A 17,340-nucleotide genomic window follows, 5' to 3' on the forward strand; every position below is an offset into this window, starting at 1 on the left:
TCAGCAGCAGCAGTATCCCAAAACAATGAGCTACGTTGCAGGAACTACAAGTAAGTAATGGTGCCCTCCAGGCTAATGGGTGGACACAGAGACATGCTTGCTCTCTGCTTGATCCGAAGCTGAAACTAATAAGAGAAGCAAGATCTTCTGGGGTGTTCATGCTGCAAGGTTATGCTCAGGTTGTATATATGCACAAATAAAGACATAGTATCAAGCCAATGCAGCTAAAGAAAAACAATTGAGGAGCTTTATTTTATTTTTTAAAAGCAATTGTCAAAAACTTTTCAACCACACTAGAAATCCAGTTAATTATAAATTGTTTCTACATCTAAGTTACAAAAATAATATACAGCTAAGAGAATTGCTTTTTAGTAAATAGTATTTTGTGAATATTACTCAGCCATCAGGCAAGGGTACTATGTAATGTACCCTTTACGGGCCAGACAAGACAGATTTGTAAATGATCCAGTAAAATTAACATTGCTGCTGCACGCTGATCATTTATGTTGTGGTGCTTGTTCACCACCACCACCACCATCATCACTGGCAAATGCCATACCCTCTTCTTTTCCATGGGAAGTTGAAGGCATTTGCTGTGCCTGTATTACATGTGTTGAAGTTTCACTTCTAAAGGGGGTTTTCATTGGTCTCGAATTGGCTGGGCTCTTCATCACCTTCAGAGTTCTCTAGGAAAGCCATTCCTCTTATTAGGGGAGGGTATCCTGTCGGATGTGTAGATCCTGAACTCTTGGCATCAGCTCTGCTCTCAGGATGCTCTCCTTTATCCTCAGGGTGGTCATCTGCAAAAGACACTCTGCGCTCTGTTGGTCTGAGAGATCCCAAAGTTTCTGCATCCGATATGGATAGCACTTGCCTTGGCCTCAAGTCAGCTAAGCTCCCACTATGTGCACCTTCAGCATCATCATAGTCATCTGCAAAAGCCACTCTGCGCTCTGCTTGTTTGAATGATCCCAAAGTTTCTGCATCTGATACTGGTATCTCCTGCACTGGCCTCCCATCAGCTCTGCTCTCAGGATGCTCTCCTTTGTCTTCAGGTTGGTCATCTGCAAAAGCCACTCTGCGCTCGGCTGGTTTTGTAGATTCTGGAGTTTCTGCATCTGATACGGTTAGCACCTGCACTGGCTTCAAGTTAGTTAAACTACCAAAGTCCACATCTTCGTCATCATAATGGTCATCTGCAAAAGCCACTTTGCGCTCTCCTGACATTTCTTCATCTGATGTGGGCAGCACCCAAACCAGTTTCGGCTTCAACTCTTTTGTGGTATCAAGTTTCTCTTCTTCTTCTTCACCATCATATTCATTGACGAAAGCCACTACGTCTTCTCTTTTATGGGGAATGCGTTCTGACTGTTTTGTAGATTCAAAGGTTTCTGCATCTGACATGGTTAGTTCCTTTTTTGGCCTCAAATCAATTTCACTTACAAATTTCTCTTCCTCATCAGCCTCATATGTGTTTAGAAAAGCCAACATATCTTCTTTTTTGTAGGAAATGTATTCTGGATGTTTTATCAATCCACTTTCACTTTTAAATGATGTTTCTGGTGTGCTTAGCTCTTGCATTGGCATTAAATCTGTTTTTCTTTCAACCTGTTCTTGTGAGTCAATCTCCAATGTCCCAGCGGAAGATTTTGGTTCTGCTTTTGTCAAAGGCCCTGTGGCATCTGACTTCATTATGCTTTTTAATGATTTCACACTGAATGATTTAATACTACCGGTAAATCTTTTTGAATGAAAAGATTGAGTCTCATCACCACCATAAAGTGTTTTTGTGTAGGAGGAAGTTAGACTCTGAAAGAAAAGAAATACAGTAAAATTATTATAGGGACTTTTTAAAAAAATGTATTAATTTTCTTTTTTTCTAATGAGAAATTGCTATAGGGACTTGATAGGATGAATAATCTGATGCAATCTGAAGCTCTTCCCACAAGAAATTGATAACCAAAACAATTTCAGGAGCATATTCTCTGGGTCAAAACTGAATCCCAACAAATTGAGTCACATTGGGTTGGTGGTTCTCTTTTTTTCTATAAGCAATTTTTATTAAAAGGTTTCAACATAATATACAATAAATGTCAAGCAAATCTAAAGAAGAGAAATAAGAAAGAGATCAGAAATTCCCTGTCAGAGGCCCAGCTCGCAATGACTATATTTCAGTGCCAAGTCAAAATCTGGCTTTTTTTACTCAGTAATCTGGGCCACAGTGAGGGTCACAGTCATAGTCACGCAGTGTTTGGTGTGCTTGTGTTGTTTGTTGGTGTTGAATATTAATTATTTCTGTAGCATTTTAAATTAGTGCTAAAAATATATATATCATACCTACACTAAGGGAAACTGCACAGCCAGGATCACCCACACTTTTGCCCTGTACAGATGGTTACAAAATTCTGTGGCAAAGCCAGATTCTGCTTGTTTAGAACAGAGTGTAGAATAATGGTATTTACCCCTAACGAAGGAGTGGGTGATTGCCAAGGAACTATGGTGTTTGTTATCACACATACAGAAGCATTAAGATAGTTTTTCGATGACTGTGTTGTTTCTCTTTGCAGCCATGGAATGAAAGCAAGGATGCTAGCTGCAGCAACATTGCAAATTCCCGTTACTACAAAGCCAATATTGTAGTTGCCGAGCAAGTCATACATTGCACCTGCAATAAAAATATGCAGGTTAATTTTCCAAACTTAATTTCTCAAAGAATAACTTTATTTCAACTGTTCCTGTAAAACCTTGCATTATAATGACAAACCAAAAGAGATTTTAAAAATTCTTCCTCCTTTCCGGGGCCACATCCCAAACCCAGGCAGCATAGTAAAGAGACTGCTAAATAACTGTAAGGTGGGGGTGGTAGGAACTAACTGCCTAATAAAAGAACAGATTTGCATTGGTTGATTTACCTGCAAAGGGTGCACCAAAACAACTGCTTGCATTGACAACCATGAGAAATCCCCATGCAACTGGCATTTTCTCGGGCCCCATCAAATCAAATGTAAGGACAGGTAAGAGAACATAGTTTCCTGCATCAACAAATCCCAAAACAGAGCAAGCTGCTATTAGGGAGGGAAAGTTTGTACAGTGAGGAATGATAAAATATACCACACCTGGAAAACAAAACAAAAAACTACATTGTAGGATATTTTACTACAGACAAACATGCTTACCGATTCATTAAAACACATGACAATACAGTAACGTTACAGCCTTAAAAGTCCACTATCCAGCCATTATGAAAGCTCAGTGCTCCTTACTCAACAAAGTTCTGTTTCTTAAACAGCTTCCCATCTCTGAAGGTGCTATGTAGTAAATCACTGTTGATACACTGGATGCTTTTTAGCAGAGGTTGGATGGTCTTCTGTCGTGGATTCTTTAGTTGAGATTCCAGCATTGCAAGAGGGGGGACTAGAATCTCTATGATTGCTTAAACTCAGGAGAATTTCATAAGCAGATGGGCAGGGAATCAAAAGTCTATTGGGTCAACACTAACCATTTTCTAAACTACACATTTGAATCTCAGATTACCTCAACAACTGCATTGTTATTCCTAGGCTTTTTTCAGAACACTTCCAAAATAAATGAATCCTATCGAGGGCTTTTTACTCTCTTTACTGGGCCAGTGGTTTTTTGGGTAGGATACATAAACAATATCATTGGTTGACTCCTTAATGGGCATATTTCAAATGATGGTGGGACCTATATGATTCTTTTAACTGCTCACAAATCTTCTTAAATAGTTGGGGGGAGACTACATTTGCATACACAAGGTATGTATACTTCAGCATTAATCTTAAAAACAATTACTGGATAGTTGTTGCTGATAATTCTTTATTTATTGAACCATTAAAGGGCAAGTATCCAACGAAAAATGATCAGTCTAGTGCTTGTCCTGGGTATATAGAGGCCCTATAATTCTTATGATCGGCCTAGTGTATTGTTTGGGATGACTTTTCCATCTACCAAATTCCATAAAGGTAAAGGTACCCCTGCCCGTACGGGCCAGTTGTGTCCGACTCTAGGGTTGCGTGCTCATCTTGCTCAAGAGGCTGTGAGCCGGCGCTGTCCGAAGACACTTCCGGGTCACGTGGCCAGCGTGATGAAGCTGCAGCTGGCGAGCCAGCACCAGCGCAGCACACGGAAATGCCGTTTACCTTCCCACTATAAAGTGGTACCTATTTATCTACTTGCACTTAAGGGTGCTTTCGAACTGCTAGGTTGGCAGGAGCTGGGACTGAACAACGGGAGCTCACCCCACCACGGGGATTCGAACCGCCAACCATGCGATCAGCAAGTCCTAGGCACTGAGGTTTTACGCACAGCGCCACCCGCGTCCCACCACCAAATTCCATACATCCCGATAATTATGAAGAAATGGTATATCCATTCCACTGAGCCCACCCCTAACTAGCTGACCTCCACCCCCCCATAAGACACTTGGCAGGGATAAGAGAATGGAGTGGGTCCATTTTTGATCACATTTTCAACTTTTACAAAAAGGCTTTGCACACCCTGACCAGAGAGAGAAAACACATATGCAACACGCCATCCAGCTATGGAGACAGAGGTAGAGTTCTGATTACACAGGCCTGGCTGGATCAAGTAGCAGAACTTCATTTATTTCAGTCACAGTCCTAATCGGCAATTGTGCTCACCATGGGGGTAGTTTTTCTAATCCTGACTAGTGTCTTAAAAGCTTCGCACTATTCCAACAAAATCAAATGAATGCTTATGCAGAATACTTGCCAACGGACAATATGGACACTTGGTTAAGATACAGCCGATCGATTCGTTCAATATCACAGAGTTTTCCAAATAGAAGAGAGCTAACCATGCTGCTCACTCCAATTGCTACCATAATGTAGGATGCTTTCTCCAGTGGAATGCCCAGGTCACCAGCAAGTTTAATCTGCAAAATGAGGCCACTGAGTTTATATTCACCTCTCTATGCATTTGTCATAAATACAATGTATATTTAGGCAACTGAGTGCTGATTACAACTGAGCAATCCAGGTCATTCAGTGTTACAGCGGTTCCTTGTGTAAGTAAGTCGGAGTGTTGGAACGCACACTGCCGGGAGTCGGCAAAACATACATTAATGCAATTGAGAATCTGCCAGGAAGCATCAAACCTCCTAATTCTTCTTCTTCCTTCTTCTCCTTGCCCTTTCCCTCTTCAGTAGAGTCTGTGGACAGCTGCAAAGTATAGAACTGAGGTAATGACATCATTGATTTGCCATAATAAAGGGATGTGATAATTTGCATCTGACAGGTTCTTCATATAAAATAATTTGGTAGCCATCTTTAAGCCTTTCTGCAGAGTAAACAACGAAGGAAAGTGCAAATGGTCTCCAAAGGAACAGCTAAAGGTCCCTTTCTCAAGCTTATTTATCTATTGCATCTATATCCCTTCTTCTCAAGGAACCAAAGGTGGAGTACATGGCTCTCCTCTTCCTCATTTATTCCCCTACCTATGAGGTAGGTTAGGGTGAGAGGCAGTGACCGCTGCCCCAAGGTCACCCAGCGTGCTTCATGGCCAAGTGGGGATTTGTACCCTAGTGTGAGGGACTGGGCTGAGGAGGAGTGGTGGAGACCGCCTCCCCCGCCTGGCCCTTCCAGGGAGGAGGAAGTGGAAGACAATATAGATTGACAACAGGGGTTTGTGGGAGGTTGCAGCTCAGAGGCAGATGAAGGGAAAAGCTGGGAAATCATGGGAGAGCCGGAGCAACACCTGTTCTCATTAGAAAGCATTCCAGACCTTCCATCTTCCAGAACCCATCAAGCCTTAAAAGTAGGAGAGGAAAGAGTTTGAAGACAGAGGGCATGTAGCAGCACCCACAGAAGAAACGATGAGAATGAGGAATGAGGAAGCGGGAAAGGTGGTGTGTGTGTGTGTGTGTGAAGATTCACTCAGGACAACACCATTACCCAAGAGACTGGGTTCTACAGCCTCTCTCTGTAAATAAAAAAAGACTGTAAGAAACGTGTTCTTGTCTTTATACTTTCCTGGGCAACCAGACGGGAGCTGCTGACAGCATCCTGACACCTGGTCTCGTAGTTGTTAGTCTAACACCCTGATCACTATACCACACTGTTCTTGTTAGGTGAGTCTGCCCTGCCCACCCCCACCAATGATTTATTTGAAGTCTATTTACACCCTACACCTTCAGCACTGTAGCGTTCCCAGGCCAGCATAAAAGTTGAATGTAAAAATAAGTAAGCAACAACAAAATCTGTGCCTACAAAGTGTCATCAGATCTATACGGTCCCTTGGTCATTATAGCAGATCAACCTTTGCCAGCCTTCCCCGGGGTTATTTAAGATGAAAACAATAAAAAATTATCCTTTTTGGTGCACTGATCTAAGATCACAAATATCTCCTATTCTCAAAATGAAGACAACCAAGGACTTCACTTTTCTGTACCAGCTTTGTGTAAGTCACTTTTTCTCAGCCACCACTGACCATCTGTAAAATGTGGATAGAGAGCACAGTTGTAAAAGCACAAATTATAATGACAAGAAATTGCATATCTGGCGTATAAATAAGGTTACATATTACCACAATACAGCTGTACCTCGGAAGTCGAATGGAATCCGTTCCAGAAGTCCGTTTGACTTATGAAACATTCAACTTCCAAAGCACGGCTTCTGATTGGCTGCAGGACGCTCTGGTAGCCAATGAGAAGCTGCAAAAGCCCCTTTGCATGTTCAGCTTCCCAAAGAATGTTCAAAAACGGGAAGATTCATTTCCGGTTTTCGATTGTTCAGGAGCTGAAACGTATGAGTTCCGGGGCATTTGAGAACCGAAGTACAACCTGTACTTGCTAACACTTTTAAAATTGTCCAAACACTTATTGGGTTTTGTTCCCAAGGAAGATACTTATTTAGAAGAATTTTATTATGAAACATTTGATTCTATATTGAATGTTGTTGCATCGTAATCATATATAAAATTACATATAAAATACAGCAGAAAAGAAGCATACTGAGGATTTCGCATGAAAACAAGTGTACAAACTAGTTCTTACCATATGCACAAATGGTATGAAGAATCCAAATTTGGCTAATCCAAGAGAACAGACCCAAACCTCAAAGATACGATCTTTCCACAAACTTAAATCAACAATAAAACCTCTTAGTGGGGAGGTTTTAAACTTTTCGACTATACTTGGATGAGCTCTATCTTTAAAAAACACACAATTGAAACAAATTATTATTTGCATAATAATATTTACAAAATACCATGTCTAATAAGGATGAGGGCCCACCATCAAGAAGCAGTAAAGATGAGAAGATGTGTTTTAAACCCTAAGCACATATATGAGGTTTCAAACACATACAGCCAATGCACAAAAATCTAATTTGTACTTTTAACTAACTAGTCTGCTATGTCTGCATAAGTGGTACTCTGACCTCGCCCTTAAATTTAGGAAGCTTGCTACAATAGAATTAAAATGCTCATAACTCACTAAAATTTCACAAAACAAGACGGAAATCTTCTACTTCCCCCACTGGCACCAAACCCTTTATCAACTGAATGCTGGGGAAAGAGGGGCTTCAGTTGTGGGATACTGGCCTAGTTTCAGACACTGCATGACCTGGGAGTCCTGATCATGCTACTCTACTCAGCCCCTTGAATACAGCTTCCTTTCAGCCAGAATTCAGTTCCGACACCTCTCAGGTGGGTACCATTGGCATTCTAAGAGAATGAGGGAGGTGTTCACAGTGAGTTCTTGCACCTCTTTTTCTAGAATAGCAGCCCTGTCCTTGAAGTTAACGGAAGACAAATTTCTCATGTATTTTTCAAGTTCCTGTTCCCCACTCTGTAGTGTCTAGGTCAACTGACTCCATGACCTAATGTTGTTATAATGTGCATTCCCTGCTCTATTTCACATCACTGATGGCTGGCAAGGAATCATACAGTATAATGGTATCAGGATGTGGGAGAAATTAGAATTTCTTAGATATCTAATGGAATAAATCAGATATTGTTGTTGGGGGAAGGGGGACATGCGCACATCCTTTTCAGCTGCAGCCCTATACTCTGGTTCTAACTCAGTAATTACTTCTGCATCTTACAGATGATTCTGAGTCAATGCAAGTTATGCATTCTTAACATGAAAATGAGAAAGGAGCCATGGAAAGTCATTTGCCAGGTGGGGTGATCAGGTAGGATACAAGACTGAACAGTGAAATGCAAGAAGCAATTTCAGCAGGTGCAGCTTTCCTTACTCTTTATTTATTCAGGAGTGGCAAACCATACTTTCCAAAATCTCATTTTCTTCTGTGGGGAACCTTTGGCCCTCCAGATGTTGCTGAACTCCCATCACCCCTGATCAGTTGCCATGTTTGCAGAGGCTCTTGGAAGTCGTAGTGCAGAAACATCTAGAGAGGCAAAGGGCAAAGCTTCCCTGCAGCTGCTTTAAAAGGTTTGAGTCTGTCTGGACATTAAGATCTGCCTTGGAAGGCCTTGCTTGCAAGCCCACCAGTGAGACTGATTCAGCTGCCGGGCAAAAGAGACAAAATATTTTCTGTGATGACTGCCAAATTATAACTCCCTCCTCACAGAGGTATGGATGACCCTGACTTCCAATTTTAAAGCAGGGTTTCAATACTTATTTATTTAGGACCACCTTTTCTTAATTATGGCCATCCTTCAAAGCAGGGCTGGGGAAGCTTTGGCTCTCCAGCTGGACTCCGATTCCCATCAGCCCCAGCCAGCACAGCTAATGGTTAGTGATTATGGGAGTTGTAGTCCAGCAACATCTGGAAGGCCATAGACTCCTTGTTCCTGTCTTCCTGACACATCTAGTTGGCCTGTTGCAAATGAAAACATATCTGCAACCGGAATATAACAAAGGCAAGAAGAAGAAAAGCTAACTAAGACGACTAAAACATTACATACGTTTTTGAAGAGGTTGATATGCAAATCCCGCAATGATGCATATTATTAGAATTCCACTGTATACACGTAGACTACGTCTCCATCCAAGTGTCTGAATTAAGTACTCGTGAAGTTTATTCTGCACAAAAGTTCCTGCGCACCCTCCTGCCATCACTAGTCCAGTTGCAAATGAGCGCTTTTTAGTAAAGTAAAGGCTGACCATTATCAGGCCTACAAAAAACAAATGGCAAAAGTTACTAAGGTTTTCCTGCCCTATCAAAGTCTGTGCAAAACAAGGTTTGGTAAAACAGTGTCATGCATGACTGAAAGTACAAGTGCAGCTACAATTCTGTCAGTACAGTGGTGCCCCGCAAGACGAATGCCTCGCAAGACGAAAAACTCGCTAGACGAAAGGGTTTTTCGGTTTTGCGTTGCTTCGCTAGACAAATTTCCCTATGGGCTTGCTTCGCAAGACGAAAACGTCTTGCACTTTTTTAAAAAAGCCGCTTGAAAAGGCGCAGTTGCGACGGACCGTGCTTCGCAAGACGAAAAACATCACAAGACGAAAAGACTCGCGGAACGAATTCTTTTCATCTTGCGAGGCACCACTGTACTGCCATGTCTGCAGGGGGAGCCACCTAGTGGATGCGATGTGTCATGCCTTTTCTTTTAGTTAAGAAATATCAGTGTGGAACAGTGGTTAAACAAGAGGCCATCAACTCTCTGGGGCCCATGAGCATATTTAGAAACTTGAAGAAATGCCATAGGAGGCCATTCCCCATATCCACACAACACCTACACCCCATATGACAGTGTGGTGCAGTGGGTAGATGAAGGGTCACAACTCACAAGCATTTTGGGTCTATGGGCACCTTCAGAAACCTGAAGAACTGTCATGGAGGACACCCCCACCCACTGCAAACCCCTCACACTCTTCACACCTTAACCCCATAACACTCCACCCTGCTGTGACTTCCACATCACAGTGCCCAACACTGAAATTTTACCTCACAACACACTGTCCTAAGCTGAAACACACACCCTCTACACACAGGACATTGCACACCTGAACAGATATATATGCTTGAAATAAATAAATGGTAGTCTATACTAGGTACAGTATGTGTTATTTTGAAGTACCCAGCCTGTCAAAATGACCAGATAAATTTAGTGGTTATAATGAAAAATATGAGGCCTGTATTATGGAGTGACTTTTTTCTTCATGGACACACAGCAAACTTTTCAGAACAAAGAATGCAACTGGCTATTCTATTGTGATTCAGGTTGCTTGACTGATTTTTTTTTTTAAAAGTGTTACCTGGAGTGGTGCCCAGGCTTGATCCCACGCCAACAATGATTCCTTGAGTGAAAAATAGTAAACGCAAATCATAGGTATAGGAAGAACACATCAGACCAATCATGACAACCATTGCTCCAATTATTGCCACTTTGATGGCTCCATACTTCACCAGAAGTTTTCCAGATACAGGGCCAAATATCATAATGAAAGCATAGCTGATGGATCCGATCCAGGCTAAAAAAGGACAAACAGCTGTAATTAAATGAAGGAAAATGCACACATGCCACGAACGATATAGTAAAACTGATTGCCATATGCTTCACAGGTATGAAATACTATAGCCCTTGAGGTCTATGAAAATGCGGCAACATATACAAGCCACATTGTTTTGTTATTTCAACACATCAACAAGATGCAACAGGTAATATTAACTCCCTCTTTATTTTTTTTAATAACCCTTAAGGTTGTAGTCAATGTAGCACTAAGGTGACTGTTCTGTCAGCACAAAGATTTCTCCTTGTGCAAGATAACACCCCCTCCCAAACACCCACTAGAGTAGACCTTTTGAAATCCACAGTTGGTTCATGTTTGCTTATTTCAGTGGGTCTACTCTGTGTAAAACTTAGTTGAACACCACCCATTATATCATACTTAATCCAACCGTATATAACATGTGACGATGACCTACCTATCTGTGAGTTGCTTGCCTTGAAGGTTGTAAGAAGGGGCATCATATAAACGCCAAAAGCACTGTGGAAGCCACTGATAAACAAGGAATGGATCCCTGCTGCCAACACCACAACCCAGCCCCAGCCCCCATCAGGAGGGGGGTGTACAAAAGAAGCAGCTGCATTGATCTCAGCCAGAGTTCTCTGTCGCCTCAAGCCATGTCTAACAAACAGTACCACAGACTGAAATCTCTGCAATATGCTCATGATGGAAAACAGAGACCTGTATTGGGGGGGGGGGAGTAAATGGATGTCTGTTAGCCTGCAAAACATGAAAAGGGTTCTTAATATATAGACTATATAATCTAAAAATCTCATGATTGATGCACAAAGACCTGCTTTGCAAACAAAGCTGAACTGGTTATAATCCACAGAACTCACTTATTGATGATTAATTTTATAAAAACCTGCAAGTAACTCTGTTGATCATGTTGATTTTTTTTTTAAATACAGAGCATCTTTGAGTACACACTTCTAATTTGCTGCAAGATCCATCTTCCCACTTAATTTGGTGCATGCACTGTTTTTTAACATGATAAAATCCACCTCTGGGGCTTTTTGGGTTGTGGGGAGGTAAACAATGAGGTGGGGTTTTTATTGAGCCTATAAGTATTATTCCCTGTTTAATTTCTGTATTGCTTTTTCCTCTTATAAGCAAAATAAAATAATAATAATCTCTCGACTGTTTAAATAATATGAGGAAAGTTAAGGTTTTATGTTCACCATACTGTTCCGAATTAACACTGCTAGACTATAACTCCAGTCATCCCAGGCCATTTGGCCATGCTAGTGCGGGCTACAATCCAGTAATGTCTGGAGGGCCACAGGTTACACATTCGATTCCTCAAAGTGTTCTTCCCGCTATCAACCACGGATGTTCCTATTTATACTCTCCTGACCAATACCTTCTATGGACGGAGCTAAACGGGAGCGGATACCGCACCGCAATTTCGCGAAAGGTGGGGAAAAGTTAGCTGATGTCTCATCCAACATTCGTCCCTTTCCTGTCTAGTCCACTGTTAGTATCCCAGCAGCCGAAGGGAGCCTAGGCCCCGCCTCCATTCCAAAGCGGGGGCGGGGACAATGGGAATATGGTCGAACACACACACGGGGCGGGGCTGCTTTCTAGGTTGCCACAGAGACAGAAAGATGAGAAGCGCACTTCCACTTCAAGGTTCCAACATTCGAGGCTTTTGTCAACCGCGTTGAAGTTTTATTGCCATCAAGTGGCACCTAAATCTTGCGAAATAAGAAGGCAAGTGCGTCGTCAAGGGAAGTATATAAAGTGCGCCTTCCTTCAATGCAGCGCTACTTCTTGTGGGAATGTTTTGAGACCACTTAACTGGTATTATTACGCTTGGCGCAACTTGAGCGTTTTATAAGGTTCCGGTTTCTCTTTCTTTTTGCAGTAACTGGAGCAATGGTGGTCATGTTTGGTCTAATGGGTTCTTCCTATTCCTATGATTTGCGTTTACTGCTGTTAAATTATGGCAGCAGCACCCGAAGGAGCACAAATCCCCCGCCCAGCCTTGAATATACATACATACAGCACTCGTTACTTTCTGCCAGGACTGTGTTGAAGTTCCCGCAGAAAGAAAGAAAATAAGAAAGACAAACCAGAACCTTATACAGTGGTGCCCCGCAAGACGAATGCCTCGCAAGACAAAAAACTCGCTAGACGAAAGGTTTTTCCGTTCGCGATTTGCCTCGCAAGACGAATTTCCCCTATGGGCTTGCTTCGCAAGACGAAAACGTCTCGCGACTTTTTTTTCTTTGACTAAAAACAAAGACATGTTTTGTTTATAAAGTTAATTTATTTTCCCTTAAATTTTTGAACTGCTCTTTACAGTATGTGTGACTTTAAAGAGCAGTTAATAAACTGTTGTTGTACCAAATTTGGCTTTGTTTGGACTTTTTTTGACCATAGGAACGCATTAATTGATTTTCAATGCATTCCTATGGGATTTCGTGCTTCGCAAGACGAAAAATTCGCTAGACAACAAAAATTGCGGAACGAATTAATTTCGTCTTGCGGGGCACCACTGTAAAAGGAGGGTGCGCAGGAACTTTTGTGCAGAATAAACTTCACGAGTATTTAATTTAGACACTTGGATGGAGACGTAGTCTACGTCAGTGTTTTTCAACCGCTGTTCCGCGGCACACAGTGCAATTCTCTTTCCCTCCCTAATAGCAGCTTGCTCTGTTTTGGGATTTGTTGATGCAGGAAACTATGTTCTCTTACCTGTCCTTACATTTGATTTGATGGGGCCCGAGAAAATGCCAGTTGCATGGGGATTTCTCATGGTTGTCAATGCAAGAAGTTGTTTTGGTGCACCCTTTGCAGGTAAATCAACCAATGCAAATCTGTTCTTTTATTAGGCAGTTAGTTCCTACCACCCCCACCTTACAGTTATTTAGCAGTCTCTTTACTATGCTGCCTGGGTTTGGGATGTGGCCCCGGAAAGGAGGAAGAATTTTTAAAATCTCTTTTGGTTTGTCATTATAATGCAAGGTTTTACAGGAACAGTTGAAATAAAGTTATTCTTTGAGAAATTAAGTTTGGAAAATTAACCTGCATATTTTTATTGCAGGTGCAATGTATGACTTGCTCGGCAACTACAATATTGGCTTTGTAGTAACGGGAATTTGCAATGTTGCTGCAGCTAGCATTCTTGCTTTCATTCCATGGCTGCAAACAACATAGTCATCGAAAAACTATCTTAATGCTTCTGTATGTGTGATAACAAACACCATAGTTCCTTGGCAATCACCCACTCCTTCGTTAGGGGTAAATACCATTATTCTACACTCTGTTCTAAACAAGCAGAATCTGGCTTTGCCACAGAATTTTGTAACCATCTGTACAGGGCAAAAGTGTGGGTGATCCTGGCTGTGCAGTTTCCCTTGGTGTAGGTATGATATATATATATATTTAGCACTAATTTAAAATGCTACAGTAATTAATATTATTCAACACCAACAAACAACACAAGCACGCCAAACATTGCGTGACTATGACTGTGACCCTCACTGTGGCCCAGATTACTGAGTAAAAAAAGCCAGATTTTGACTTGGCACTGAAATATAGTCATTGCGAGCTGGGCCTCTGACAGGGAATTTCTGACCTCTTTCTTATTTCTCTTCTTTAGATTTGCTTGACATTTATTGTATATTATGTTGAAACCTTTTAATAAAAATTGCTTATAGAAAAAAAGAGAACCACCAACCCAATGTGTCTCAATTTGTTGGGATTCAGTTTTGACCCAGAGAATATGCTCCTGAAATTGTTTTGGTTATCAATTTCTTGTGGGAAGAGCTTTGAGTCATCATTAAGATTCTGTGGATTTTGTTATTTAATAGGCAAATGTTTAGATTTCTATATTATTTGATGAAGCTTTCTTAATTTCTATGAACAGTGATGATACTAGGGACAGGGGTATATGAAGACAGAGACAGTTCTTAAGATCATATATTGTTTGCATCAGATTCTTCATCCTATCAAGTCCCTATAGCAATTTCTCATTAGAAAAAAAGGAAATTAATACATTTTTTTTAAAAAGTCCCTATAATAATTTTACTGTATTTCTTTTTTTTCAGGGTCTAACTTCCTCCTACACAAAAACCATTTATGCTGGTGATGAGACTCAATCTTATCATTCAAAAAGATTTAGTATTAAATCATTCAGTGTGAAATCATTAAAAAGCATAATGAAGTCAGATGCAACAGGGCCTTTGACAAAAGCAGAACAAAAATCTTCCTACAAAAAAGAAGATGTGTTGGCTTTTCTAAACACATATGAGGCTGATGATGAAGAGAAATTTGTAAGTGAAATTGATTTGAGGCCTAAAAAGGAACTAACCATGTCAGATGCAGAAACTTTTGAATCTACAAAACAGTCAGAACGCATTCCCCATAAAAGAGAAGACGTAGTGGCTTTCGTCAATGAATATGATGGTGAAGAAGAAGAAGAGAAACTTGATACCACAAAAGAGTTGAAGCCGAAACTGGTTTGGGTGCTGCCCACATCAGATGAAGAAATGTCAGGAGAGCGCAAAGTGGCTTTTGCAGATGACCACTATGATGACGAAGATGTGGACTTTGGTAGTTTAACTAACTTGAAGCCAGTGCAGGTGCTAACCGTATCAGATGCAGAAACTCCAGAATCTACAAAACCAGCCGAGCTTTCGCAGATGACCAACCTGAAGACAAAGGAGAGCATCTTGAGGGCAGAGCTGATGGGAGGCCAGTGCAGGAGATACCAGTATCAGATGCAGAAACTTTGGGATCATTCAAACAAGCAGAGCGCAGAGTGGCTTTTGCAGATGACTATGATGATGCCGAAGGTGCACATAGTGGGAGCTTAGCTGACTTGAGGCCAAGGCAAGTGCTATCCATATCGGATGCAGAAACTTTGGGATCTCTCAGACCAACAGAGCGCAGAGTGTCTTTTGCAGATGACCACCCTGAGGATAAAGGAGAGCATCCTGAGAGCAGAGCTGATGGGAGGCCAGTGCAGCTGGTACATTATACAGTCATACCTCGGGTTAAATATGCTTCGAATTGAGCGTGTTCGAGTTGCTCTGTTATTTCCGGGTTTTGCCGCATGCGCAGACGCTCAAAATGACATCACACGCATGCACAGAACGGTGAAAAGCGATGCGTGCGTGCGCAGACGTGCCGTCGCTAGTTACATTTACCTCTAGATGTGAACAGGGCTCCGGAACGGATCCTGTTCGTATCTAGAGGTACCACTGTATGTCTGAGTAGTATTTATTATATTCATTATATGTCTGAGTAGTATTCACAAAATACTCTTTACTAAAAAGCACTTCTCTTAGCTGTATATTATTTTTGTAATTTAGATGTAGAAACAATTTGTAACTGACTGGATTTCTAGTGTGGTTGAAAAGTTTTTGACAATTGCTTTTTTAAAAATAAAGCTCCTCAATTGTTTTTCTTTAGCTGCATTGGCTTGATACTATGTCTTTATTTCTGCATATATACAACCTGAGCATAACCTTTCAGCATGAACACCCCAGAAAATCTTCCTTCTCTATTAGTTGCAGCTTTGGATCAAGCAGAGAGCAAACATGTCTCTGTGTCTCCTGCTTCCAGCTTCTTCACACATAACTCTTCTGGCTACTGTTCTTATAATTAGTAGCTAGGTGAGTGGGTCTGGAGGAAAGGCCCACCCATTAGCCTGGAGGGCAGCATTACTTCCTTGTAGTTCCTGCAACCTAGCTCATTGATTTGGGATGCTGATGGGGACACTTAGTGGCCAAAGAAACATGGCTGACCAGCTCAGCAACCTCCTTTATTAGATTTCAGCCCTCACTGGATACAGGGCCCCAAGAATGGGAAGGGACTCGGGGCATGATCCAGACTGACCCCCCCCCCCAACCTCCAACATGAAAATATTTTTGTGTTGCAGATTCAATTATTTTCCTAAGATGGCATAGTGTTTCACTAGTTTTATTACCAATACAGTGACAGAGCAGCATGAAGATGAGTCTGACTGAGGAATCTATACACTGGCCAGGTGGAGGCAGGGCAAGACACAGCAGCAGAGCCACTGCTACACCCGCTACCCCATCGCTCATGCTGGCCCGGGCACGCTTGTGGGTTGCGCTAGCCTGGAGATGGTGTGGCAATCCGGCCCAGTGTCATCAAGTGATGGCACTGGGGCTGCTTCAGGAGCCAGAGGAGCCTGGGCAGGCACAGTCCCCCCATGTGAAACTCCATTGGGGGACTCTGAGTGGGTTTCTGCTGACAAGAGAGCCTGCTGGCAGTAGTTCTACCTGCACTTTGGGCAGGTGGAATGGTGAACTCTGTGCCTTGGGAGATGTTCTGGGCTGGGCAAAGATTCACCTGGGCAAAGATTCTTTGCCTTGTTGATGGCTCCCTGAATGGATCTTGACCCTGTCTTTCTTTCTTGGCTATTCAGGTTGGCTTGGACTCAGGAAGACTGGTTTGTTCTGTGAAAGTGTGGAGGAGAAGACTGTTATTATGATGGCTATTTTAATAATAGGCTGTCGCTCAGGATGCCTTTCTCCGTGCTTTTATTATGAGATTATCATTAATGTTTCCAATGTGTTTTTAATGTTCTGCACTGCCGTGAGATCTTTTGATAAAGGGCAGTATATAACTGAAACAACAATTTTACTATGCCTGGCATCTAGAAATTAGGTGGGTTGTATCTTGTCCTGCCTGCATGAGTGAAATGCGCTCTTGCCACAGGGCTTCCCCCTCCTTTCTCCCACACTTCTAACTGCAATCAAAGTTTATAGCTCGGGCCCCAATAAAAGAAGAAAGCGAGCAGATGAGGATGGCGAATGCTTCCAACGAAGGACTTGACAATCCCGTGCAAGGCAGTAGCTGAACTTGATGGTGTCGTACTGGAAGCTAAGAAAGAGCAGAAGCAG

At 41.9% G+C, this 17,340-nt stretch overlaps 2 protein-coding genes across 6 annotated transcripts; one reads left to right on the forward strand and one right to left on the reverse strand.

Moving 5' to 3' along the window:
* Positions 1 to 221: 221 nt before the first annotated feature.
* On the reverse strand, positions 222 to 11,972 carry LOC310703790 (monocarboxylate transporter 8-like). 3 transcript variants are annotated; one of them, XM_083496430.1, is made up of 9 exons: positions 11,823 to 11,972; positions 10,878 to 11,140; positions 10,208 to 10,423; positions 8,911 to 9,120; positions 7,034 to 7,188; positions 4,753 to 4,915; positions 2,913 to 3,116; positions 2,463 to 2,665; positions 222 to 1,809 (listed from the first exon to the last, which is right to left on the reverse strand). In XM_083496430.1, exons 2-9 carry the CDS (start codon positions 11,122 to 11,124, stop codon positions 628 to 630), a joined length of 2,580 nt encoding a protein of 859 aa, XP_083352556.1. In that variant the 5' UTR covers positions 11,125 to 11,140; positions 11,823 to 11,972; the 3' UTR covers positions 222 to 627. The 3 variants fall into 3 exon arrangements, with proteins under 3 accessions (XP_083352556.1, XP_083352558.1, XP_083352557.1); XM_083496432.1 differs by having other exon boundaries at positions 2,913 to 3,032; positions 11,823 to 11,970; XM_083496431.1 differs by having other exon boundaries at positions 10,878 to 11,179; positions 11,823 to 11,929.
* LOC310703846 (uncharacterized protein) lies at positions 7,211 to 15,883 on the forward strand. 3 transcript variants are annotated; one of them, XM_083496591.1, is made up of 4 exons: positions 7,211 to 8,174; positions 10,515 to 10,610; positions 13,509 to 13,705; positions 14,515 to 15,883. In XM_083496591.1, exon 4 carries the CDS (start codon positions 14,626 to 14,628, stop codon positions 15,280 to 15,282), a length of 657 nt encoding a protein of 218 aa, XP_083352717.1. In that variant the 5' UTR covers positions 7,211 to 8,174; positions 10,515 to 10,610; positions 13,509 to 13,705; positions 14,515 to 14,625; the 3' UTR covers positions 15,283 to 15,883. The 3 variants fall into 3 exon arrangements, with proteins under 3 accessions (XP_083352717.1, XP_083352719.1, XP_083352718.1); XM_083496593.1 differs by lacking the exons at positions 7,211 to 8,174; positions 10,515 to 10,610 and adding an exon at positions 12,006 to 12,172; XM_083496592.1 differs by lacking the exons at positions 7,211 to 8,174; positions 10,515 to 10,610 and adding an exon at positions 12,969 to 13,261.
* The last annotated feature ends 1,457 nt before the right edge of the window (positions 15,884 to 17,340 follow it).

This window comes from Podarcis liolepis (assembly GCF_965112155.1).
Source record: "Podarcis liolepis genome assembly, chromosome: 3".
NCBI lineage: Eukaryota > Metazoa > Chordata > Lepidosauria > Squamata > Lacertidae > Podarcis > Podarcis liolepis.

Bases quoted from the DNA above. Each gene is read 5' to 3' on its own strand.
- LOC310703846 (XM_083496591.1), top strand. From the start codon at position 14,626: ATGAAGTCAGATGCAACAGGGCCTTTGACAAAAGCAGAACAAAAATCT.
- LOC310703790 (XM_083496430.1), bottom strand. From the start codon at position 11,124: ATGAGCATATTGCAGAGATTTCAGTCTGTGGTACTGTTTGTTAGACAT. The intron at 10,424-10,877 runs GTAGGTCATCGT...GTCCTTTTTTAG, and splicing joins GGCAAGCAACTCACAGATAG to CCTGGATCGGATCCATCAGC. The intron at 3,117-4,752 runs GCAAGTATTCTG...TTTGTTTTCCAG, and splicing joins AGTGTCCATATTGTCCGTTG to GTGTGGTATATTTTATCATT.